Source organism: Vespa mandarinia, chromosome 1 (genome assembly GCF_050613455.1).
Source record: "Vespa mandarinia isolate Hongniang chromosome 1, ASM5061345v1, whole genome shotgun sequence".
NCBI lineage: Eukaryota > Metazoa > Arthropoda > Insecta > Hymenoptera > Vespidae > Vespa > Vespa mandarinia.
Genome location: NC_140810.1, coordinates 14,361,228 through 14,387,360, shown reverse-complemented (window position 1 = coordinate 14,387,360; position 26,133 = coordinate 14,361,228). Strand labels below are relative to the sequence as shown.

The 26,133-nt window shown below is 27.3% G+C and overlaps 2 protein-coding genes and 1 long non-coding RNA gene across 8 annotated transcripts; 2 read left to right on the top strand and 1 right to left on the bottom strand.

Moving 5' to 3' along the window:
* Positions 1 to 225: 225 nt before the first annotated feature.
* LOC118447632 (facilitated trehalose transporter Tret1) lies at positions 226 to 12,168 on the bottom strand. 5 transcript variants are annotated; one of them, XM_035879792.2, is made up of 4 exons: positions 8,528 to 8,880; positions 8,140 to 8,436; positions 2,754 to 3,067; positions 229 to 2,651 (listed from the first exon to the last, which is right to left on the bottom strand). In XM_035879792.2, the coding sequence occupies exons 2-4, from the start codon at positions 8,145 to 8,147 to the stop codon at positions 1,363 to 1,365; spliced, it is 1,611 nt and encodes a 536-aa protein (XP_035735685.1). In that variant the 5' UTR covers positions 8,148 to 8,436; positions 8,528 to 8,880; the 3' UTR covers positions 229 to 1,362. The 5 variants fall into 5 exon arrangements, with proteins under 5 accessions (XP_085517415.1, XP_035735684.1, XP_035735685.1 ...); XM_035879793.2 differs by having other exon boundaries at positions 8,140 to 8,433; XM_085661289.1 differs by lacking the exon at positions 8,140 to 8,436 and having other exon boundaries at positions 226 to 2,651; positions 8,528 to 8,882.
* A 31-nt stretch (positions 12,169 to 12,199) lies between these two features.
* Positions 12,200 to 17,036, top strand: LOC146873322 (uncharacterized). The gene is made up of 3 exons (XR_014982962.1): positions 12,200 to 12,340; positions 16,456 to 16,556; positions 16,802 to 17,036. It is a non-coding gene; the product is annotated as an uncharacterized LOC146873322 (long non-coding RNA).
* A 941-nt stretch (positions 17,037 to 17,977) lies between these two features.
* On the top strand, positions 17,978 to 25,686 carry ninaB (neither inactivation nor afterpotential B). 2 transcript variants are annotated; one of them, XM_085661273.1, is made up of 10 exons: positions 17,978 to 18,632; positions 21,513 to 21,757; positions 22,156 to 22,302; positions 22,420 to 22,564; positions 22,667 to 22,817; positions 22,988 to 23,217; positions 23,298 to 23,480; positions 23,595 to 24,035; positions 24,125 to 24,223; positions 24,286 to 25,686. In XM_085661273.1, the coding sequence occupies exons 1-10, from the start codon at positions 18,555 to 18,557 to the stop codon at positions 24,457 to 24,459; spliced, it is 1,893 nt and encodes a 630-aa protein (XP_085517399.1). In that variant the 5' UTR covers positions 17,978 to 18,554; the 3' UTR covers positions 24,460 to 25,686. The 2 variants fall into 2 exon arrangements, with proteins under 2 accessions (XP_085517399.1, XP_035735681.2); XM_035879788.2 differs by lacking the exon at positions 17,978 to 18,632 and adding an exon at positions 20,910 to 21,391.
* Positions 25,687 to 26,133: the final 447 nt, after the last annotated feature.

Here is a 26,133-nt window from a genome sequence, read left to right as displayed (position 1 = left end):
GCTATATGTAAAATAAAATTAAATATATCATTTTATATACAAAGATAACAAATTGAACGTTATAATAAATGATAAATATCAAAGAATTTCTTATCCGTATTTAGAATTAATTAATCATAGCTATATTAAAAAGAAATTTTTCCAAATCTGCTATGATTTAAAAGATCTATATTCGTATATTTTGTTTTTTACTACTTTTTTAAAGAAATATCTTCATTGCACGGTCATTAGTCATTTATATACAAGCACTATAATATAAAATAATACTATATCATATACAATTAATAGCACCTTTTGTTTAATTGTACAACCGATAATGTACATAGGAATATGTTTATTAGAAATAATGGTAAATATACTTTCAAAGGCATTGTTATTATTATTATATATATTTTTTTTTAATAAATCATATGCCTGAGTAATTCTATTGTACGCATTTACAAAAATGTTAAAATATTACATATATTATATTAAAAAATATTTATAGCATAATTAAAGTATTATTTTGTATTTAACTATACAGATTTGTGATATTGATTCTAATAAATATATCTGCATCTGTTCTTATCAACGAGTATGTATAACATATAAATCTAAAAAATTTATTATCCTATCTAAAATACATAAGTCATTGTGGCTAGATTTGTTTAAGTCTTTTAGATGCTGCAATTGCCCCTTGTAATTTTTTAAATTCATTTTTCACTTTTTGTTTATTTTTTTTATCAAAGTTATATCGATCGTCTATAATAATAAATAACATTGGACATCATTTTTTTCTTTATATATCATATTTGTTAAATCATTTTAATTTGTTTATGAAAAATTTCCAAAAGATTAAATAATAAAATAGTCATATTTACTTAAGTAAGATATACAAGTGCTGTAAAATAATTCATGATTTAGAAAGTTAATAAAATAAAACTAAAATAAATTACATATATGTATACATGTGTACAATGTTAATGAATAAGATGAACATATGTGATGCCATTGAAAAGGCAATTCAAATATCAAGAACAAATGAGGATTTCAAATATAATCCCTATGAAATTGAAATATCATATTATTCTCTAAAAAAGGCTATAAATGACAGATTTAGTTATTCTAAGAAGTTTCTAGAACGATTGGTGGAAAAAATGGATCACAGTTGAAATATAAGGTACTCGATACTAAGTAATTAAGTCAATTTTTCGTAGTATCATCTGAATTTGTTAAAAAATAAGAAAACAAGAAAAAAATAAAACAAGAGAGAAACAAAAATGTACAGGTTTAAATAGTCATTGGCATCATATGACAATAATTGCAGAATCTTTATACACACACATAAACATTATTCTTAGAAAATGAAATTTATCAACAATATTAAGGTAAAACCTGCCCCTTTTTAATTTCTAATACTTGTGGATTGTTACGTATTTTTCCAGTATATAAACTATTGCTCCTTCCAGAGAAGTAATCTTCTATTTCTTGAAGAGTTTTACCTTTGGTTTCAGGGAGACATATATAAAAGTATATTGTACCGAATAATGAAATACAACCATAAAAAATAAAAGTACCATGACTCGTGAACGCACTAACAAAGAAGGGATACGTTTTAACAACTATAAAGATAAAAGAATGGGCGGTCATTGTCGTTAAGCCACCTATAATACCTCGGACTTGTACGGGATATACTTCTCCGATCATTATCCAAGGAATAACTAAAAATCCAAGAGTACATGTGATTGTATATGAAAATATACAGAAAAGTGGTATCCACGTAGCCATGAATGGTAATTGATTTATTACCCAATATTCCTTTAACCACATATAGCCACCTAATCCAATCATAGACAAACCACAACCCACAGACGACACCATAGTAAGTAATCTTCTACCACAACGTCTGCACGCAATACAAGCAACTATCGTAGATATTAATCTTACTATTCCCAAAATGACTGCTGCCAAATACTTATTTATCGTTGTTCCGGAATCGTTAAAAATTTCAACCGCGTAAAATGTTATCACATTCGTACCAGAAAATTGGTAAATCAAAAAATATATAAAGAGTAAAGCATACGGCTTAAGAGCATTAGGTTTAAGAAGTGCACTAACAATTTCACGTAATCCAGTTAATCGTTTGAGATTATTCTTATTGGAGAATTCTTCTAACACTTCCATTTCTTGATCAATGTTATAGTTATTATCACGGAATTGTTGCAAAGCTTTTCTCGCTTTATCCGGTCTATTTCGAGAAATTAGATAAGACGGAGTTTCAGGAAAAATGAACATTAGTAATAAAGCAGCAAGTGGAAGAATTCCACTGATGGCTGCGCAAAGATTCCATGAGAGAAGGCTTCCTAGAGCGTATTCTATCAGAACACCTGTACTGACACCAACGCTTGACATTGCTGTTAACATTCCTCTAAGATGTGGTTGAGTCACTTCGCTAGCATAGACTCGAGCTGGTGCACCCACCATACCGGATCCAAGTCCAACAAAAAATCTTCCGGCATAGATCATGTGAATGTCGGTTGCAGTTGCAATTAATATCCAGCCAAGTAACGCTGGAATTTCGGTGATAATTAAGGATCGTTTTCTTCCAAACATATCCATCATGTATCCTGATACTAAGCAACCAATTGGAGTACCGATGGATGACATGCTAGCTAAAAGTAGAAAATAATTATTTTAATTTTAATTCAATTTCAAAATTGTATCTGCCTGCTTATTTTTTAAAAAATACTCTTTGATCGTGTTTAGCCTTTTACCTATCCAAGATTCTTCTGCCGATCCCTGAATGATTGGAATCGTACTATTAGGTTCTTGAAGTTGAGGAAGTGCTATAGCTGAGAAGCCAAAGGTCATTCCAGTGTTGATGGTTCCTAGTTGAGCTACCAATGCCGCTAAAACTTGTTTTACAGCACTACCTTTGTTGATGGGTCTTGCACTTTCTGGGTCCTTCTGCGTATCATTTTCTGTTAAATTAATCTTCCCATCATCCAATATGGGTGTTTGTATTTTTGGTAGTAATGCTGAATCTACCAACGACGTTTTCTCTACATCGTTTAAATCTGATGTTTTTCTGAAAATATCAATTGCAAACATAATTAGATTAATACAACTTTTTAAAATTTTTTATTTTTTTTTTGTTAAATTAAAATAAAAATGAAAGGAAGTTGAAACGGTTATATGATATTTTTATCTACGAATGGATAACAAATAATTGTATTTCATGTAGATAAAAACTTATATATACACCTATATACGTATACGAGAGCAAATTAAAAAATTCACATTTTTTTTTCAGACGTATAGATAAATTCTTTTTGAAGTGAAACACATCTTAAAATGAAAAAAAAACCGAATATTTTAAATTGCCCTAGCACTTGAATAAGTATGTATATAAATATTACATTCACGTGTCGTACAATTTATTATTTATTTTTTCTTTTTTATAGAGACAAATTTTATTTTATCTGACAAATGTTTATTCGAATTCTGTTTTCTATTCGACATATGCGTATGAACAAATATATTTATGTATACCTAAATATATATATAAATATCTGTATGTTGTATAAAAGTATAACATACAAATGCATGTCGTTGAAATTACATTGTCAGAGGAAATATTCGAACCTAGCTTCGAAGTTTGGCTCGTTTCGTGATCACTAAAATAAATTTGACCTAAATTCGAGTTTCTCCTATGTATGCCTTTAATTTTTATTTTCTATTTAAAAATAAAGAACAAGAAATTTCGAAAACGTATTGTCATGGAGTTTATATAAAGTCGACCATTTGTCGATCAGCTGTTAACAATGTCAGTTCCATTATTTCCAATGACTTTGCTTTTGTATTTAACAAGCAGAATAGTATTCGATGTAACATAGTCGTTCATAGAGCTTTCATTAAATGATATTTATCGATAATCAGTTTATTTGAGAAAAAAAACAAAAGAAAATAGTACTTTCCTTAATAAAAATTCATCTGTTTATATATATATGGATGTAGATGCATACATATACATTAATGACTTTATTTTTATATAATGCAATTTGTGTAGTAATTAATGAGTTTATTTTCAAGAAAAAGAAAAAAAAAATAGTATTTCTCTTAACGAAAATTGACCTCTTTCTATATATGTACACGAATGTACATAGATACATACATACCGATGCTTTTTATTTTTACACATCATGCAATCTAATCAGTGTGAATGCAGCCTAACTGAAATTAACGGTGTACTACCGATAAAGATTTGTTCTTTTTTCATTTCTTTCACTAGACATCATCCGTGATGGTTCGTTAAAGAAAAATAAATACTGAATATCGCATAAATAGAGTGAATTCTTTACTCGTTTCATTTCATTAGAGATAGTCGTGTGAAAGGCAAAGATTCTTGCCAGTCGAGAAAGTTCCAGGGGAAATTAATTGATTACAAATGAGAAAATGTATGTGTGTGTGTGTGTGTGTGTGTGTGTATGAATATATAGCTGGTCATCCGTAAATATTATTTTATCTATTCAATCGGTTTTTCTTTTTTAAATTAATTTATTATTTGATATTAATTGAGTTTAAAAATGAACAAAATGTATGAATATGTGTCTGTCTGTATGCATATGCAATTGGCAATTTTTCAATATTATTTTATCCATTCAATCTTTCCTTTTCTGTTTTTCTTTTTTTTTATACTGATTTCTTATAAAAATTAATCGATCTAAAAATGAGAAAATGCTTATTTATGTGACTGCTCATTTTTCGATATTATTTGATCTTAATATATTTCTTCTGTCTTTCATTTATTTATTTATAGAAAGTGTAATAAATGAATTGTATCGATATCACTATCTTAACGGTCCTTACAAACGATCTCGAATGCATTCTATAAAAAATTATTAAATGATTAGATATTAACGAAATTCACGTTTTATATTTATCATTTTATAATGAAACATTGATTACCGATCGACGGTTCGATTGTCTTAATCGTAAATAATAACATATTATTTTTCTCTTATCTTCAGATTCAAATACAAATTGACGATCTTTACTATTAAATTGTTTCGTAAAAGTTTATAGATGCCTACGTGTTGATGTACAAAGTGGAATGAATATCGTATGTATATCTGTTATTCTAATCGTCGCTTTACAAGATTGGAAAAACTTTCGCAACACATTGAAAGTAACATTTGCTATCACGTGGAAAATGGACAGTACGATGAAAGGCGTAATCTTTTTCATATAAGATTGCTCAACACATACGTAGATATATATAACGTATATGTATATATATATATTAAAAATAGAAATTATGGAAATATATAATAGAAAATATTATTAATAATAAAAAATAGAAAGAAAACTATGAAAATTCTATATTGTAAACAAATTAATATGTATTAATTAATATTTTGATGTTTTCAAAAAAAAATTTTTATTGTTTTAAATTCTTTTTTCATTTTTTTTATGATTCATACTTGTTTCGCAATAAGTTAAACGATGTTTCTTCCTTTGTGTGCTTTTATCTTTTTTTGTGTACTTTGAATTTAAATACAAAAATTTTTTCTTCTTTTTCCTTTCTTTTTCTGAAAGAAAACAACGTGTTTCAAAGCGATCATACTATTATAGAAATAAAAATGTTTTTAAGAATTTAAAAGACGGTTTCTCTCTCTCTCCCTCTTTCTCGATCCCATCAATTCAAATTATTCTTATTACCTTACGAAACAAGAGTATCTTTGTCAGTCAATAAAAGTAACGTCTGGATCACGAACTTCGAATATATATTACAAGATCAATCTTGAGATCGAAGAACTCATTAAAAGCGACATATTCGTTTATATACTTATAGCAAATCGATCTCCAATTTTATATTATTATTATTATTATTATTATTATTATTACTATTAATAATAGTAATAGTACATCAGCGCTTACTCTCAATGATTCATTTTGGAAAATATAAAAAGAATTATAAAAATACAAATCTATATGAAATATTTATCTATTACATATTTTTTATTTTTTTTTATTGATGTAAATCCAAAATAATAATAATAATATTATTCAGAAAGCAATAATTGTTAAAGCTGTGGTTTCAAATGAAAAGGATAATAGATCAAGTAGGTGTGTATATATATATATATGTATTTATGAATATATATACATGTATTTATGCGTTAATGCATATGTATGTATATACACACACATATATATATATATATATATATATATATATATATATATATATTCATATCGTTGTTACGTCCTTCTGTAACAATTTTTTACATAAATAAACTCGAAAAGTTGCAACGTGTCTTCTTTCGCATTCATAAAAGTTAACACGATTCATATGTGAATAACGAAACAAAAGAGACTTAAAAATACAAGTACAGTACATAAAGCATTATTTTTAAACTTGCTTCAAATCTTTTTTAATGAATTTTGTCTTTATCGTTTAATTAGTTCAATTATTACGTTTGTTATATATTAATATGTTACGTTTTTCATTTGTTCGTTCGCTATTTTCATTTATTTTCGTGTTATATATCGAATCTCTGGTTATTACTGATTACGTTCACGCAAACTAAATAATAAAATAAAATAAAATAAAATAAAATTTTTCATTTTCTGTCCGAAAATGACAATTTATTTTTATTACCAATGATAACAGTTACTAATGTGTTAATTTATTTTCAAGGATATCCTATGAAATATTAATAACAGATAGGTTTTTGTGCCAGTTTATATGAAAAATATAAACACTAAGTATTTCTTGGCGTTGTCATCAAGGTTGTATTTGATTTTCCAATTGTTCAAACAGAAGAATATATATATATATATATATATATATATATATATATACATATATATATATATACACATATATATATATACATATACATATATATATACATATATATATATACACATATATATATACATATACATATATATATACATATATGTATATATGTATATATATAATATAGAAATATATAAATAGAAAAAAAGGATATATATATATTATATATATATATTTATCTATTTAATTTATTTATATATGTAATATATAAAATAAATAAAATGTTCAATAATTATAAAGTACGATACTTTTGTCAAAATCAATAATGATTTCCTAAGTCAATTGAAAAACCTAATTTTTAAAAGACATTATTCAAAGAAGTGTTGCTTGGTAAAGTTTGAGTACACGATCAAACTTGGCTGTCAGTTTGTTTATTCTTCAGCAACACTCTTAGGCGATGCATATTAATAGATGAATTGCGTCATTTACGCCGTATATTATACGGTAAATAGAAATAGAGAAAGAGAGTAAAGATTAACAATCCTTATCAATTATCAATAATTTTATTCTTTTTCATTTCCTACCTCATTACAATCGAGGGAGAAAATCTCGACATTCATTGTGAAGTTTCAGAATTCTTCGTGATGCGGTATATTAATAACTCGATTACTAATCAAGAGTGAAAACGATAAACAATCGTAAATGAAACGTAACCTTGGCATAAAATCAACTCGTTCGCACGAGCACATTGCGTTGCACGTTACTATGAAACTTTTCTCTTTTGGATCTTCGTCGAAATTGATTAATAGATCAATAGAGAGTTTTATCTTTTATGATATATATTCTTGATAAAAATCATGTTACGTAAGATTAAGATTAAACGATGCCAAATGTCTTGGTTATAATGTTTATTTTATTTTAACGATGACAAATAGGATATTTCAAAGTCGTATTCGGAATATATATTAGAACACATATAGATCATATATAGGTTTGTTTTTCTCGCTTGGAATTTGAAAATATTGTTCTAACTTGATTTAATTTTAGATTAATAAAATATCGAGTATAATTTATATTTTCGAAAGAAAGATTTGTTTTTTAGAAAGGACAATAGTTAGACTTATTCTTTCTATGCATATGTGCATTCATAAGGTTATACGTACATGTAAAAAAACTCGATGTTTCTAATTTCGCGCCTGTTAGACATATTTACGAATTCAACTTTGAATATAGCATGCGAGCCAATAACACGTGCAAACTAAAAGAGATATTCTTTAACTTAAAAGATATGCAGTAAGAAAAAGAGGACGGAGTAATAAAATAAAAATGGAAGGAAAAGATGGTCCACTCACTCAGCCATGACGTCGATATTTCTTCTGCTTCTTTTATCTTTTACTTTTCCTCTTCGTTGATGATCACTTGTCACGTATTTTCTTCGTTGAAAAGACAAAGAGTCGAACGAATATATGTATATTTATATATGTACAAATTATCACCGGATATATATATATATATAGAATATAAATGTAGTCGCGAATATATCACAGTTCGATGATCACAATATTAAAAGAATATCTTATATATGTATATATATATATATACGTATATGTATCACACTTCGAGGAGACTCTGCGTTTCTTGCCTCTCTTCTTTCGTTTTTTTTGGATGAAAAAAAAAAGAAAAAAAGAAATAAATTTATGCAATTTCTACCTTGTTATTTTTCAAAACGTATTTACGTACTTGCGTAATTTTTTTCTTTTAAAATGTCTCGTTTAAACCGATCGTACGACCGATATGGTAAAAACCTTCGAGAGTTCTTCGCCATGAGCTATTCATTTGCGTTCGATTAGCTATATCTTCTTTTTCTTTATCTCCTTCTTTTTCTTCTTCTTCTTTGTTTTAATAAAAATTTATCGATCGGTTTATCTCGTAAAAAATTTAGGAAATAAAAGAAAAATAATACACAAAAATAATGAAGATGTGAAAACTCTCTCTCAATGTTTACGGGAGGAATCGCGCGGAGCGAATGCACTCACGGAACCGAGCGACAAAGCATTTATACGTCGATGCGGTCGGATCTTCCTCTCTCTTTCACTCCTCTCTTTCTCTTTTTGTCTTTCCAACTCCTTTTGCCTATCCCTTTATCTCTTTCTCTCTCTTTCTCTCTCTTTCTTCGAACAAGTTGCGCGCGCACAGCAAATCGCTAGTTCGAACTTAACTCTTCGGAGTCTCGACAATGTTCGTCCTGACATATTACGATTATGGGGATGATTGTGGATACACGAGGTATCGAACGTGTACTCGAACACGTTCTTCTCTCGTGATTAAGAAGAGAAGAGGAGAGAAATTCGGCCATGTAAACTTGATGACGTATGTTACCAAAGCTACCGAGATCTTTGTCATTTTATTGTTTCTTTGTTTTACTGTTGATTGTTAATATACTTTTTATATTTATAGTAGTATTTGTAATATATTATATAGATTAATTCTTTATATTATATTTATATATGTATATTGTATATTATATATTATATATATATACATTTTATATATATTGCAAAAATTAATATGTATATAATATATGTATATTGTATATAAATTATACATTATATAATATTAAATAAATAAAACTTATATAGAATGTTTTAAATGCGTTGTTGGTATAACCTTTAATCTTTTATCTATCTATATAAATTACTAACGGCACAAAATTTCATGATTTTTCCTTTGAAATGAAATAGAATTTCGCTTTCATATGATCGTACATAAAACAACTATCCTATCATAAATTTTATTCCTAAAAAAGAAGACGATGTTAATTTTTTTCTTTTTAATGAAAAACCGTACTTTCCCATAATGAAACTCCTTTTTTGTTTCGAACATATTGTTATCGAAGAGAAATGGATAAAAAATAATTGAAAATAAAGCCAGATCGTAAAAGTCACGAGTGATTCGCAGACGCAGCGCTATCGCTCCAGATGATAAAGTCTAATGATGAAAATTATCGCTCGGGGGAGTAACGCGTTATATACTTTGTCAGTGTTAGGCGAGTACAGAATTAGGCTGTAAACGCGTATGTAACGTGGGAGGAATACGTCGTCCAACGTAGAATCGACATAACTATATGTAATGAGATACTCGCGCATATTTATATGAATATACATTTCTAGGCATCTCGTGTATGTATATATATATATATATATATATATATATATATATAAAGTTAAATATACATACATAGGTATATATAGATACACACGTATTTATATAATTACATATATACATATGCAATGCATATATATTCATAAATATATATACATTTACACATATGTATGTTTAAATAAACATATACACATATCTACATATTTATATATAGGTATATATATGTATATATCTATATATATGTATATTATATATTTTATATAATGTATATAAATACATTATATATAAACACATATAAACATACATACATACATACATACACACACACACACAAATGTTCACGGAAGAACTTTTTGACGTACTAATTTATCATAAGCTCTTTTATGATTACAGAAAATTTAATTATAATTACACATATATAAACGTAATTCTTATTGTAACTATTAAGCTACTATCGGTTAAAAAAGTATACCTAGGTATAGATATTGTCTGATTATAATTAGCTCTTATTTTTCAGATATATTCATTAGTTTGAATAATACACATTAAAAAGAAAAGTTTGTGATTTATTTAATCTGTCTCATAGAATCGATAAAAGATTTACAAACGGAGTCTTATCAGTAAAAAATAATAGCGTCTTCGCTTATCACATTAACGAGTGATGAAGAAAAGAAATATCGTCATAACTGTTTTCCGTGTTGTCTGCTCTTATATTAGGGTTTTTTTTATTTATTATTATTATTATTATTATTATTATTATTATTATTATTATTATTATTATTATTATTATTATTATTATTATCATCATCACTTACGAAGCGTACGAATTCGCGAAATAAGATAAAAACGTGAGAGAGAGAGAGAGAGAGAGAGAGAGAGAGAGAGAGAGAGAGAGAGAGAGAGAGAGAGAGAGAGACAGAGAGAGAGAAATTATTATCTTTTCTAAAGAGAAAAGGTTCACTAAGGTTAAGTTACTACATAAGTAAGGATAAATATAAAAAATTTGATTATCAAAGAAATAAAAAAAAAACATTTTTTACATTTATTAATATTATTAATATTATTTTTTTAACCGCAGATCTTAACAAGAAAAAAATATATTTTTATTAATTATTAAATATAGATATGAGAAGGAAAGTAGATAGCTTATTATAGATATTAAATACATAATGATAAACGTTTTCCTTTGATGTATTTAATGAAAAAAACAAACGGAAGTAGATCAAATCAGCGAAGAGTGGAAGCAGGGTATTTCTCTTTATCATCAAATTCATGGGTGACGAATTCATTGCTGTATATACAACAGAGAATATAATTTCTCTCTCTCTCTCTCTTTCTTTCTTTCTCTCCCTTTCTGGAATATTCATGAATTTATGCAAACAACTTAATCAATTTTTACGATCGTATGCACTCTATTGACGAATTAATTACTCTCGTTTATTTCTCTTAAGAAATACAATTATATAAGAACAAAATGATACGTTCTAATTCGTAACTATGTTCAATTATTTTAAAAACGCTAACTATTTTATATTTATACACACAAATATATACATGTATATATATATATATATATATATATATATATATATATATATGTACAGAAATATTTCTAATATTGTACATAATATTTTACATATCGATATAATTTAAAAATTATTTTACAATTAATATAATGTATATGTATCAAATAAAGTGTAGCATTTGTCTTACCTGTCAATTACATTTACTTTTAACGATAAATTTATCGCAAATCGATATATTTAAATATATATAGGTATATTAAGTAATGTAAAATATTTCTAACGTTTAGACATAATTAGGAAAATGTCTTACAAATAAATAATAAAGTGTAACATTTTTCACATTGTCGATTACATTTATTAATCGTGACGAAAAAGTAATGTATCTAAATTTTATTTTGATAAAGAACACACCTGCTTTGATATATGTCTTATCTAATTCTTCTACTTTATCGCGTTTACATTATTATTGGATCAGTTATATATATATATATATATATATATATATATATATATATATAAAAGTAGAATTTTTTTTAATTTACTTACGATTCGTGAGAAGAATTTTCCTGTTCGTTTTCGTTGCTTACAAACGTCTCGTAATTCCTCTTCCTGGACATGTCGACGAAGGACTGAACACGTTTATGTCCAGTTATTGCCGATTAAATTGCGCTCGGTAGTTTATCGGGCCCGCCGTCACGAGTTTTCTCCTATCAGTCTCGCAGTCATGTGCTTCTTACGTACTTGTATATTGCGTGTTCTTTTGTTTTCTTTAATTTCCCTTATATTTTCGCTTTCTCCTTTTCTGTCAAACACAAACACATTATATATGTGTGTATTCGTTGCAGCTAAACGTTTTCGTTTGAACGTAAGCACATAACAAATAACAAAACTATTATATACTGACTAGCTTATTTGATCGCTTATCGATCATTCTATCGATACCGATTAGATTGATATTTATAATTTGTGATTTTTCACTATATTTTATATAGAGAAATGATTTCGTACAAGCGAAAATTTCTCGAAAATCATAAATTAATATACCTTATACACTATACTAAAGTAAACTTTAATATAGTTAATAAGATTGCTAAGACCGTTTCGTATTAAAAGTCCTTATGATAACCTTGTTTGATTATTTACACGTTATTCGAAATGTACTATGGATGACAAGTCTTTGTTTATTCAGCTCATTATCCTCTCTATTTCTCTCTCTCTCTCTCTCTGTCTTTTTCTTTGTTCTTTTTATCTAACTATTCTCTTGTCTCCTTCTTGAACATTTCTTTTATGCAGTTAATGTTGATGTACCGAAAGGAATAAGGAAATATATAAATATATTATATTGATTTACAATACCTGCGTACCTACGAAACACAAATTTATAATATGGCCTACCATGATTCAAATATTTTTCATAATTAGTAAAAATAAGTTTCAATTATTTCAGATAGTAAACAATTATGTAATTCTCGACTATCCGAACTTTGTCCCGAACTTACTGATTATATTTTGCAAGATTATAATCGAAGGAGAGAGTTTATCATCATAAAAGAAAGTTTTCGAGATGACTTTGACGGTTCCATTGATTTATATACATGTAAATTTTGTTTATCTTTAAAATTAAAAATGAAAAAGTGATTTCAGGAAATTTCTTTGAATAAAAAAAGAAAGAAAAAAAAATGTGAGAAAGAAAAAAATAATAAATTTGTATAATTCATAAATACATATGAATTTACTTGGGATCTTTTCGATCGTTCTTACGTATACATAGATGTTAAATATATAAATGATTCGCATCAATTCATTAACCAAACAGTCGGGACATATGTCATTATGTAATTACGTTGGACGTTCTTTTATTGATAGATTTATGTTTGAAAAAATTCCACTTCTCTTATTTTTTTTTCTTTTCAGATCAACACTAGTTATATGATCGCTGGCTTAATTATCGAAAAAAAAGAAGGTCGTATTAAAGGATATAATTTTTTTTTCTTTTTTTTTTGTTCTATTTATCGTAAATTCACATTTCGTTTGGTTTAATGCCTGAGGATTATTTTTGATCATAAAGGAGAAAGATTCGAGAAACACGAAGGAAAAAGAATGTTCCGGTTTGCTTGTTTGATTAAAGATGATAGCTACGTGGACCAACGACGACAATGAATTTAATCGAGTAACTTGTTAAGCTTACAAAAGTCGCGTGCTGAGATGATAAATTAAATCGAGCTATATCTCTTTCTCTCTCTCTCTCTCTCTCTCTCTATCTGCCTCTCTACGCTGACTCATGTTTTCACTAGCCACAAGCCCAAGTGTTTCTTTTCGTGTAATAGTATTTTCACGCTTACATCTATTATTTTCAAATACACAAACGTGTGTTTGTGTGCGTGTGCGTGTGTGTACGTATATATATATATAACTTTCGTTCATTAATGATATCATCAAAGATCATTCGTTTTTATAACCGGGATATTCTCTAATTCATGTTATGAACATACTAACGTAAAAATTGATAATGATTAAAGTAGTAGGGAAATTGTGTAAATCCGATAATTTGTTAATAGAATAAAAAGTATCGTAATAACTAGTCGCCAAGCTGACTGATTTAAGTCATCTTATTTAGTGTATAGATTTCTTCATGCACAGCTATTACGAACAGATCCGTCTTATATCATTATGGTAATGTTGCAGATAATGATACAATGGATAAGAGATTTGAATTATCTATATAATGAAATCTTGATTCTTTTAGAATGTACTTATGACAATGTATATAACTACATTCGTTAATGTTTCAGAAACATTCAAATTTAAATTGCAAATCTTCTGACAATATAATCGAAATATTTTAATTAATGAGAAAAAAAGAATTATAAAAAGAGATTATTAGATCTCTGGAGTCTTATTTCTTGTGTCAGTAACCAGTGGACACTATCCACGTACAAAATCACGGGATTTGATAAGGGTTATTAAAACGTAACCGATTTGGATTATATCATGTGCTTGATAATATGCGTTATGTTTTTTAGAACAGGGAATCGTTCAAAAATATTAAAATAGATATGATCAATCGCTAAAATCCAATCTGTTTGTGTCAATGGCGCACACACGTGTTTTTGAGTGTCCCTTTAAATATTGATACAATGAATGATAATACTATAGGCATGTGTTCTCTTCGATTTCAAAACGAAAAGAAATTTATCAATTCAATTAATTTCATCGCTTGATTTGATGTCTGATCTAGAATATCTTTTGAGAGAGAAAGAGAGAGAGAGAGATCTTATGTCTCATAGTTATTTTCTTTAAAAATCTGTAAGGTCGATTACATTGAATCTCAATCTCTCTTACCAATAAGAATGATATGATATAAAAGCTTTGCAGTTTGGGATTTGTGTTAAGGCCTTTTGATAATCATGTTAGTCCGATAAGATTAGATGGAAAGTAAATGAAATGAAAATAAATTTGTCGGTAGACATTGCCAGAAGATATCGAAAAGTTGTGAAGTAAATATTCAGAGAAAAATACAATTCATAGAAGAGTACATTTAGTGATTATCTGAAAGAAATTCTTTCATTTGTAATGTGTAATACGTTACACAAATGACACATATATAAATAAACTCTCTATAATGCTATCTAATTATCAAGTTACATACATATATATATTTTTTTTTGTTGAGATTTTATTTAATTTTATTGTAAACTTAATTTTTAATTTCATATGTATATTTTTCAATTGTTTTTTTTTTAAACTATAAGTTATTATAATATAATTGATAATTATATTAATATAAGCAATATTATATAATTTTTTAACATAATATTATTTCTTTTTATTTTTAAATACTAAAAAAGAAAAAAGTGAGTTAATACTTATAATTAGAATAATAATATTATATTTATTAATATTAATTTAAATATATTCTATAATTATTTTTATCCTTTCATGTCTTCATTGCGTTGCCTTTTGAACGAATATTATCTCCCGATCGGACATCTGTTATTGTTATTGTCGAACGTCATTTGAAAGAAGAAAATTAACTTATCTAATTATGTTGGACGCGTATGTAAATACGTCCAGTATTCACAAGTCATTTTCATCTGGTCGATTGAATGATCTTTCTTGTTAGTTTCCTTTTGAAATTTCTAACATACTGAATTCGATTGACACATAGTCGTGAAACTATAAACATACATACACTATGTGTGTATCTATATGTATACATAGGTATTTATGTTTGACGGTTATGGAAAACATTAGAATTAGAAGCATTAGAACCAAAGCAAATTAAGAAGAGATTATGTAGAATTATTTTTAACTATCTATTATCTAGCATCTAATAACGATCTTTGCTAATAAACAACATAACACACGTATCAGTTTTGTTACATCTTCTATATTTAACGGTAATCTTCTAGAATGTTATCGGTTTTCGTCAAAATACATACTACGACAACGAGTGGTAATAAAACTGTCGAGAATCGAGCGGGAATTAGAATTTTTATTTCTTACGAGCGAGCGAACGATAAGAATATTTTATTTTTTAGAGTAATGAAGAAAACAACATTCGAGATAGAAAGAATCATATAGATTTCGAGAATGTTGATCTTTGTCTATTCGCTGTTGAATAAAAATTAAAAAATAAAAAGAAAGAAAAAAGAAAATACAGAAAAGCACAAGCAAGAAAAAAAAGTAGATTGATTGATGTTTCGCAATGTGACTAATTATTCGCATAAGATAAGAGATAATCAAACTCAATGTCGTAGAAACAGCTTCCTTCTTAAATAAACAACGAAATATCATATTATGAATATTTTTATATAGATATGTTTAAGAAAAAAATGAATAAAAGACTAATGATAAAGACTAATGATTTTTTATTTTTCTTTCTCTCTTTTTTCTTTTTTTTTTTTTTTTTTTTTTTTTTATCGAAATAAACAACTCATTTGAGAAGATTAAAGAGTTCTTATGTCATGTGATCTATAGAAATGTCTGGAAAGAAATACGAGACGACTTCCCATATTGCTCTTCTCACGATTGTCAACGCTAATTAATGAATTTGTGACGGACAAAGTTGGTGGTGGACGGTATGTAAACAATCCGATTAAAATTTTCATCCGCGACATGTTGAAGGCGTTCGAGACTATAACTGATAGACGACTGAAATAAAATGAGTATCATAGCATGCAAATGAGATCGTTCATTATTGAAGACGGATAAAAAAAATAAAAAAATAAAAAATAAACAAAGGACAGAAAAAAAACAAAAAATAAAATGAACACGTTTGAACATTGAAATCATTATCCTTTGACGCATGATGAATTCGTTTCAGGTTCGGTGTATTACCTCGACTCTTTTCCAGTCCACCTTGACCTACAGATGCAATACGTAATGCAATAAACAGAAACAAACGGATCGATAAAAAGTTTTAACATTCAGACTCCATGTGGTCGGAAACCGTCGCAGATCTTTGTTGGAGTTCTATGTAAAGAAGAAAAAAAAAAGAAAATAATAATAAAAAAAAATAAAAAAAATATTATAAGCGTTACGAGGTAATATTTTTCTTTTTCATTTTTCCGATCTTCTTCACGAATTCCATTCAAAACGTAATTATTTAAAGCATAAAAATAATAACTTGATCGAGATAATAGGCAAAATATAATGTTAATATAATAAAGATATTTGTAATATAAATAATATTTGATTTGATATGGTATAAAGCAGTGTTTCTCAATTTATGAGCCGCGTTTCAATCGAGCCGCGTTCTAATCCAACCGCGTTAAATTTTTAATGGACCGCGAGATGATAGTTGTTAACTTACGTCAAAGTAAGAAAAATGATTCATTTGTTAATAGATTTCCAGAAAGTTCTCGCTGAATGTTTCTGAGAATTAGCGAGAATATCAAAGTAACATCTTTAAAATAATATATAGTTATTTCAATCTACGGGATTCTTAAAAATTGTATTTATATTGTACTTATATGCGCTGAGATACCATTGCAAATAAATGTATTGTTAAATATGTCGCAAATTAAATATATCGCACGATAAAAAGATTGAAAAACACTGGTTGTGACGTATTCGATTTATTTATAATTAATATTATTTGATTTGAAAGATAAAAATAATTATATACGATCGATAATAGAATATAATTATTAATATAACATAACTTTAAAATATTTGATTTATATGTATATAAATCAATTTATACATACACATATAAATCAATTTATGCATATACATATAAATCAAATGTGTAAAAGAAAACACGTAATTCGCATAAACAAAACGAGTCAAGAATATTAATTTTCGTTAGCCAGTGTACGCCAGTTACTACTTCTTGATTTTATTGCCTTTGTTGCGAGGCGGGCACTCGTGCGTTTGCGCCTTCTTGTGCACGTGACAAACACGTGCTTTGGAGTGGAAGAACGCCTGACGGACTACGCGTGTATTCGTGCGTGCGCAGAGGCCGAGTGACGGGGAGGTTTCGATCGACAATATTCTCACTCTCTCTTGCCCTTCCTCACTCTCTCACTCTTTCTACTAAACGTATTACGCATAACACTTGAATATTCTAACGCATCTTATTTACAAGTGGAAATTGCTGAATAAATAACATTTTTCTCAAACGAGATGATCAACTTTTGAGAACGTTTCATTTTTATTTCTCGTGGACGAAAAAAGAAAAAAGAAAAGTAGAAAGAAAGATCTGTTCTTTTTTTTTTCTTATTTTGTTTATTTTTTCTGTTTTCGTAATGATTAAGACTCTGTATCTTTTGATAAAATATAAAATAGATTTAGTGTATTGTAATTTTTTTTTTCGAGATAAATATTCGCAAAAGGTTATGACAAATGATAAAAAAGACATTTTTAACGAAAACAATTTGATGATTTTTACTAGCGACCCAACTGTATTTTGTATACCGTCGTTCTACGAATAATTTTGGCTTACGCCCAGTCATTCAATTACCACCGGTACGATGCCATTTCAAAGTTGATCTCTCTTTCTCTCTCTCTCTCTCTCCCTCTCTCTCTCGCTCTCTCTTTCAGTTTATTAAGAATAAGAAGTTTCATTTGATATAATGGCAGAACAGGGTAAATCGGCAACATTAACGGAAAAGTGGTCACCTTTGTCGAACGATTTCGATAGCTTTTTTGAGGTAATTGATTTAGTGTTCGATGTTTGTGCACGTGTAATTCTTAAACAAGCTATAAAAGATACGCTTACAAAAATAATTTGTTTTTCTTTTTCCTTATTTTTTTCCCTTGTATTTGCATGTGTATGTGAATGTTCGTTACATGTATCGTCATTTTAAAAATTCTTTGGACTAATATACAATGGTAGTAACGAAGTTATTATTGTTTTTCTCTCTGTTTTTTCTTTTTTTCAAAACAAATTACTCGCGTTCAAGATTTAATAATAAATTTCTAAAGCTATCGTACATATTCGTACAAAAGATTTTCCATTGATTATAGACTATTTGAAAATAATGACAAGAATGTAAAAAAAAAAGAAAGAAAGAAGATAATAGTAGACAATTAATATAAAAACTGACTCACACGTTCGACGGGACATTTTGTTTAACATATGTCGTCAATCACGAGTAATGGAAAAACATTATTTTTTGTACAATTGCGATGCGCATTTTTCTTTTCCTCTTATAAATAATATATTCGCATTAATCACATGTATCGATGTATATAGATTATTCGTTGATGAATATATATCCTGCATATCGTAGAAAATGCGACATAATTCGAGGAACATTATCGAACGGTATATATTGACGATCGATGTGCACTCTTCAGGTCAATTTATATACTCATTCTTGATAAAATGGTATTACAGTCGGTAAGTTAGAATACCCGCAATTTTTAAATACATTAATTCTACAATATATATGTAGTATTAATGTATTGCTAATTGGGATCGGAAAAATGTCGAAAATATTGTCTCATTGAAAATATCATTCGTTTGTTATGCGCATGTGCGACAATTTTTTCAAAAAAGAAGGAAAAAAAAACGTGGATGTTACTCATATGCTAAAACACGCGATTTGATGCAGTAATAATAAGATAATGCAATAAGAAATTTATTAATTTAATATATATTATTAAGCTAACTTTTGTATTTTGTTATTAATATATATTATAAACTTTTTTTTTATAAAAATACATAAATTGTGATATCTATCATAAAAAACGAAAAACATTTTATTATATATAGAAGTATATATAAAATATATTTTTATCATTTAATATATTTCTTCTAATAAATAACATTAATGTATAGTTAATTCTAATTTTCCAAAGGATTTGATTGTACATCGAAAGTGGTTAAATATTCGTGGATTAATTCTTTGTATTTAATAATTATGTATAATTATTGTTATTAAATTTATTGTCATTTTTATATTCCATTTTGTGTATAAAAAAATGTCTTTATTATTTTTGATAATCTCATTATCTTCGTTCCTTGTTTTTTTTTAAATTGTTTTTTTTTAAATTCTTATTTCTACAATTAATATCTGCGTAATAACATTGTTAAAAAGAAAATAATTTTACGGAGTTCAATTTTTATTTTTAATTTTATATTTTGTCAATATTATTTACCTATTTTTATTAAAACTACCTTACTATTATTTATCTATTATTAATAAATTATCTTTAAGATCTATCGTTTTCTTATTTAATATAGTAAATTACATTTGTAAATTAGTCCAGGTCATATTATTATACACAGATAGATTCAAAGTAATTTTAGTTATAACAAACAATAAAAAAAAGTGTGCATGTATATATATCAAAAAAGAAATAACATAGGTGATCTTGGAAAAAATGATTAAAAAATGACATTTATAGAACAATTTCTATCGTCTGATTCGTCCTTTAAAACAATTTACATTATAATAAGTAAAAAAATATAGAAATATATAGAAATAAATATAGAAGTAAGAAATAGTTTTTGTATTATCACAAATAAAGGAGATATTATGGATGGATTGTTTGAATATATATTTATTGCATGTTTACGTCATGCTTTTTGTTTTACAAAGCTGTAATTACGTATACGATAAATGTAACACTTTTATGAATTCTTGGATTTTATTACTAATAAGCAAAACCTTCGGATTATTTGGCAAGAAGTTTAATAAACGAATCTTCTTAAATAAATTTTCCTATCGCACGAAATATTATTAGGTAAATAAAGCAATGTAAATGAGAAGCCAAATGTTTTTTTTATTTTATTTATTAATACACGTGTAAGAATATTCAATACGTGCACGTGCAAATTGAAACCCGACAAAAAAAGCACGTGTCGATTATGTGTGGCTTCCAGTAAACAATACTATCTTTTAAATCAATCAAGTCAGATTCAAGGGGGGTCTATGTTTTAAGGTCAAAAGAATAGTGTTATTCATTTCGCGTACTTTCCACGTTGATCATGGACTTCACCCACAAAAGAGTATATCAGATTCTGTCCTCTATTTTGGAGCCGCTCGAAGCGGATTTGCCGACGGACGAGAACGGTGACGAGGAAGCATAAATTTGCGAAATACAAATAAAATTTCCATTTTTTTTGTGTCTCTTTTTTTGTCTCTTTTCTCTTTGAAATAAATGAAACTACTGTGTTCGCGGGCGTGATGCGTTTTTTAAATTAACAATACAAGAAAGTCCAAGTGCCAAACTCTTCGACATATAAATATTGTGCTCCTATTGACTTTTTTGATTATTGTGATTGACTATTGTGATTGTTTTGAAAACAATCTTTTTTTTATAAACTATATCTATCAAAAATATGAAACGTATGAGTTATCGTCGATCGCGATCTACTGCCGATCTATGTTCTTTAAATGTCATCGATGATCTTATAAACGAGAAATATATGAAAACGTCTAACACCTCTTTTGATATAAGTGTAAGAATTAAAATGAATATATAATAAAAAGAATATCGTGCGTGAATACGTATATCTACATCAAATTTCAAGATACGTACGATCGAATGTATAAAAATAAAATGATCGTTGATTTTTATAGATCAACAATGATACTTTGATAGAAGACGATGTTACTGAAGATGAAAAGAATTATTGGCCGAATTGTGATACATCTACGTGGACAAGATCGTGTGAATATGAAGTGATCGATCCGATTCCTGGAAATGTTGTTGGTATAGTACCAAAGTGGTTGAAAGGTAGTTTATTGAGAAATGGTCCTGGTAGTTTAAAAGTGGGAGATTATACTTTCAATCATCTGTTTGACAGTTCAGCACTTTTGCACAGGTAATTACGAAAGATTTTTATTACTTTGCAATATCGCGAAATTGTCCACGAAAAAAAGTAAAATATCATACCTTGTCGTATTATGAAAAAATGATTCGTTTCTTATTCAAATGATATCAATAAAATTAATATATAATAAGTTATAAATAAATGTGTCAGGATAAGTATATACTATGCTGCTTTCATCCAGAGTTCTTAATTCATGCAAAATTTTCTCCGGCGATTACAGTTACTACTTTTTAATAAGGAAAATGTTATATGTGATTGTCAAATTTTACAGAGATTCCAATGAAACTTTTAAATAATATAATTAATTATATTATTTAAAATAATTAATATTATTAGTTAATTAATATTTAATTAATTAATAATTAATCAACTAAATAATATAATTATAGATTTGAAATATTGGATGGTAATATAACTTATCAAAGAAGATTTGTACAAACTGAGAGTTATAAAAGAAATAAAGCAGCGCAAAGGATCGTCGTATCGGAATTTGGTACAAAAGCAGTGCCAGATCCTTGTCAAAGTATTTTTAAGAGGTATATATAAAGTTTCTTATTTCATTTTCTACGAAATAATAAAAGAATAATGATTTAAAGTTATTTGACAAAAAACTTTATGAAACGTGCTTGACAAGTTATTTATTTTGTATTTAGAATTGCTGCAGTATTTAATCCATCAGAAAGCATCTCTGACAACACGATGATATCAGTTTATCCACTTGGTGACGAGTATTACACGTTCACAGAATCTCCCATAATCCATCGGATCGATCCAGAAACCTTGGAAACCAAGGGTAGAGTAAGTAACGTCAGAGGCATAAAAAGATTTTATCGTTTCTCCAAATATACGTAGGGTGTACAAATAGAATTATAATAAAAATAATTTTATTATAAAATTTAGGTGAACGTGTCAAATTATGTAAATATCGTCAGTCATACTTCTCATCCTCATGTGATGAACGACGGTACTGTTTATAACGTTGGGCTCAGTATAACTTCACATGGTCCTGCTTACACTGTTGTTTCTTTTTCACCATCTCGAATTACTATTGGTAATTTGAATTAAATGTTATATGTTAGAATATAACCCGATATATTTTAAAAAAAAAAAATATAAAATAATTAATAGAAAAGATGTTTATATAAATAAGAATATATATATATATATATATATATATATATATATTTATTATAGAATATTTATATTTTTTACTTGTTTTAGATGAAATTGGTGAAGAAAAAGAACTAACCATGTTCGATCAAGCAACAATTGTTGCTACCGTTCCATCTAGATGGTTTCTAAATCCTTCCTACATGCATACTTTTGGCATTACTGAAAATTATTTCATTATCATTGAACAACCTTTGGCCATTTCTCTTCCAAGTATGATAGCTTGTCAAATTAAACAGGAAGCTACGATAGGCTGCATAAAGTGGCATGAAAATAAAGACGTACGAATATGATTTCTATATTGATTGAAGTCAAATATCATTATAATCGTATTTATAAATATCTAATTAAAAATTTATAGACACTCATACACGTTCTATCGAAAGAGACTGGTCTGGTAGAGAGAACTTTTTTTGCTGAGAAATTTTTCTACCTACACATTATTAATCAATTTGAGACTCGTGACAGAGATTATATCGTTCTTGATATCTGTTGTTATCGAGATGCAAAAATGTTGGAGTGTATGTATGTTGAAACCATGAAGGTACGTAGATTGATATCCAAATAAGATTGATATAAAAAAAAAAATGAAATAGATAAATTAAAAAGTAACATTATAACATTATATAATTATATGATCCTTTGCAATTTATTATAGAATTTGCATAAGAATCCGGATTACCCCAAATTATTTCGCGGGAGACCCTTACGTTTCATTTTACCAATGAAAAAATTTTCGAACGACATCCCTCTGGAACATAATTTGATAAATGTTAAAACGGTTTATCAGAGTGCAGAAATATTTGAAGGATTCATACTTGATGAGAAAAGTGAAACTAACAATAAATTAATTGATGAGAATAATTTCAATGAAGATAACAATGGAATCAAAAAAAAGAATGAGTATCACAGTAAAAATCTTCTTGAAAGAAAAGCCACAGCTCACAAATTACCAAATGGCAATATCTTCGTTAAACCGGAGCTTCTTTGCGATCTGGGCTGTGAAACGCCTCGTATAAATTATGATTCATATGTTGGAACGGAGTACCGTTACTTTTATGCGATATCCAGTGACGTTGATATAGAATATCCCGGGACGGTAATTGAAAAGAAATAAAAAATTAATGAATTAAAGAAAAATTGAAATTTTTTTGTTAATTACATGATTTATTATCATTTCATTTATAGCTCATCAAAGTGGACACAGTGAAAAAAACGAAGAAAATATGGTATGAAAAGAATGTTTATCCCAGTGAGCCAATTTTTGTACCCGATCCACACGGAAAGGTAATGTAAACATTTTTTGATAATAAAAAGCAACCGAATAATTCATTAACGTAATTTAATAGAAGGAGGACGATGGAGTGGTTTTAAGTGCGCTTTTGTGGGGTCAAGATCGTGAGACACAAGCTGGTTTATTGATTTTGAATGCCGAAACTTTTGTCGAACTTGCCAGAGCTACTTTCAATACACCGGGACCTGTACCAAAGTGTTTACATGGCTGGTTTACATTCAATAAATAATGTCTCCATAACGTTAAGATAACTTAAGTAGATAGATATTTATAATATTGAATGGTCCTGATGGACGCGTTGTATGCTATGAAAAGTTTTTACATTTAAGTTAATCACATAAAACATTTTATGTTTCTTATGTATATTTATGTTTCTGTTTATAATAATACAATACAGTAATGATAACAATGATGGTCGCTAATGTTAAAATGAACAGTAGGTATATTAATTTTTCAATGAAAACGAGATCTAATATTTTTTGTTTTTCTTTTTTTTCTGTTACTAGATTCATCACTAGAACCTTTATTGTTTATATAATTAATTTTTTTAAAGTCATATCATTATATATTGTACAAGAAATATTTTTTGTTTGTTTGTTTGGTCTTATAGAGTATAGTACAATGATTAAATTTCATGAATATCGTAATGAAAACGTAAGCACGATAAACATTTTATTATTCACAATAATTATTCACAATAACGTAGTAGTGCATTTATGAAGTGCTATTATCGTATCAATTTGAACAACTTTACTAATTAATTGTTCTCATAAGGATAGAATGCATCAGAGTAGTATAGTCGGATGGAATGTAAAATGCTCTAGAATCTATGGGTTATTGTAACATCTATAGATAGATTATCCATTCTGATTAAAAAATTTAATTATGTTATTGTGCGCGTCTTGTTTTGATTTTTTATTTGTTTATAATGTTGACTTATATTAGAAAACATTAAAGGTAGCTTAATTCTACGTTCATGACATTATTTGTCAAAAGATAAAACAGATCATTTATAATTTGATCGATTTTAATTCATAACGATTGTACATGTTTATTATTTAAAAAGTTAAAAAAGGAAAAGAAAAAAAAAGAGAAAGAAAAAAATATTATTGAATTAAATGCGTATAAGTAATTAAAATTGTCTCATTTGAGAAAAAAATAAAGGTATAAAATTATTATGAATATATTTAATGTCATGATCGTTGTAATAAGACATACCTTTATGTTCCTTTACTAATGTATCAACATGTGTGATGCGAATGTTTTTCTTATATCTCAATCAACACATCTAACAATTATAATAAATAATAGTCTGGCACAACCATAGTCAGATAGTTACGAGCTAAGGGAGCATTTCATGAGTGCTATATTGTCTTTGTTCTACTTAAATAATTATATTCTTATTTAAATTATGCTTAGTTTTTTTGTTTTATTTTTTTTTTCTTTCTTTCCGTCTTTCCATCTTTCTTTCTTTCTTTCTTTCTTTCTTTCTTTCTTTCTTCACAGAGTAGGATACAATCATCTGCCTTTGGCACTTTGAATCACTTTATCCGTTTTTATATTAAATAAAAAAATACATTATTATATAAATTATATCCTACTTATAATAATAAGGAAATCGTGATTCACGATACAATATTGAGCATGAAGCCTTGCTTAGAATCATTAATGATGTATCACTTTGAAATTATTTCTTATATATTCCTTTTTAACAATGAATTATATTTATAATCAACGTTCACAACTTTTTTCGGTTTTTTTCCAGTTTTGATTTTCTTGTTTGCATCGCGAATCATTTGGATTCTCACTCATGCTTATGCATTTTGATATACCTATATATATATATAACGCGTATATGTTTACATATATTTATATTATGCTACATTCACTTATATCAATAGAG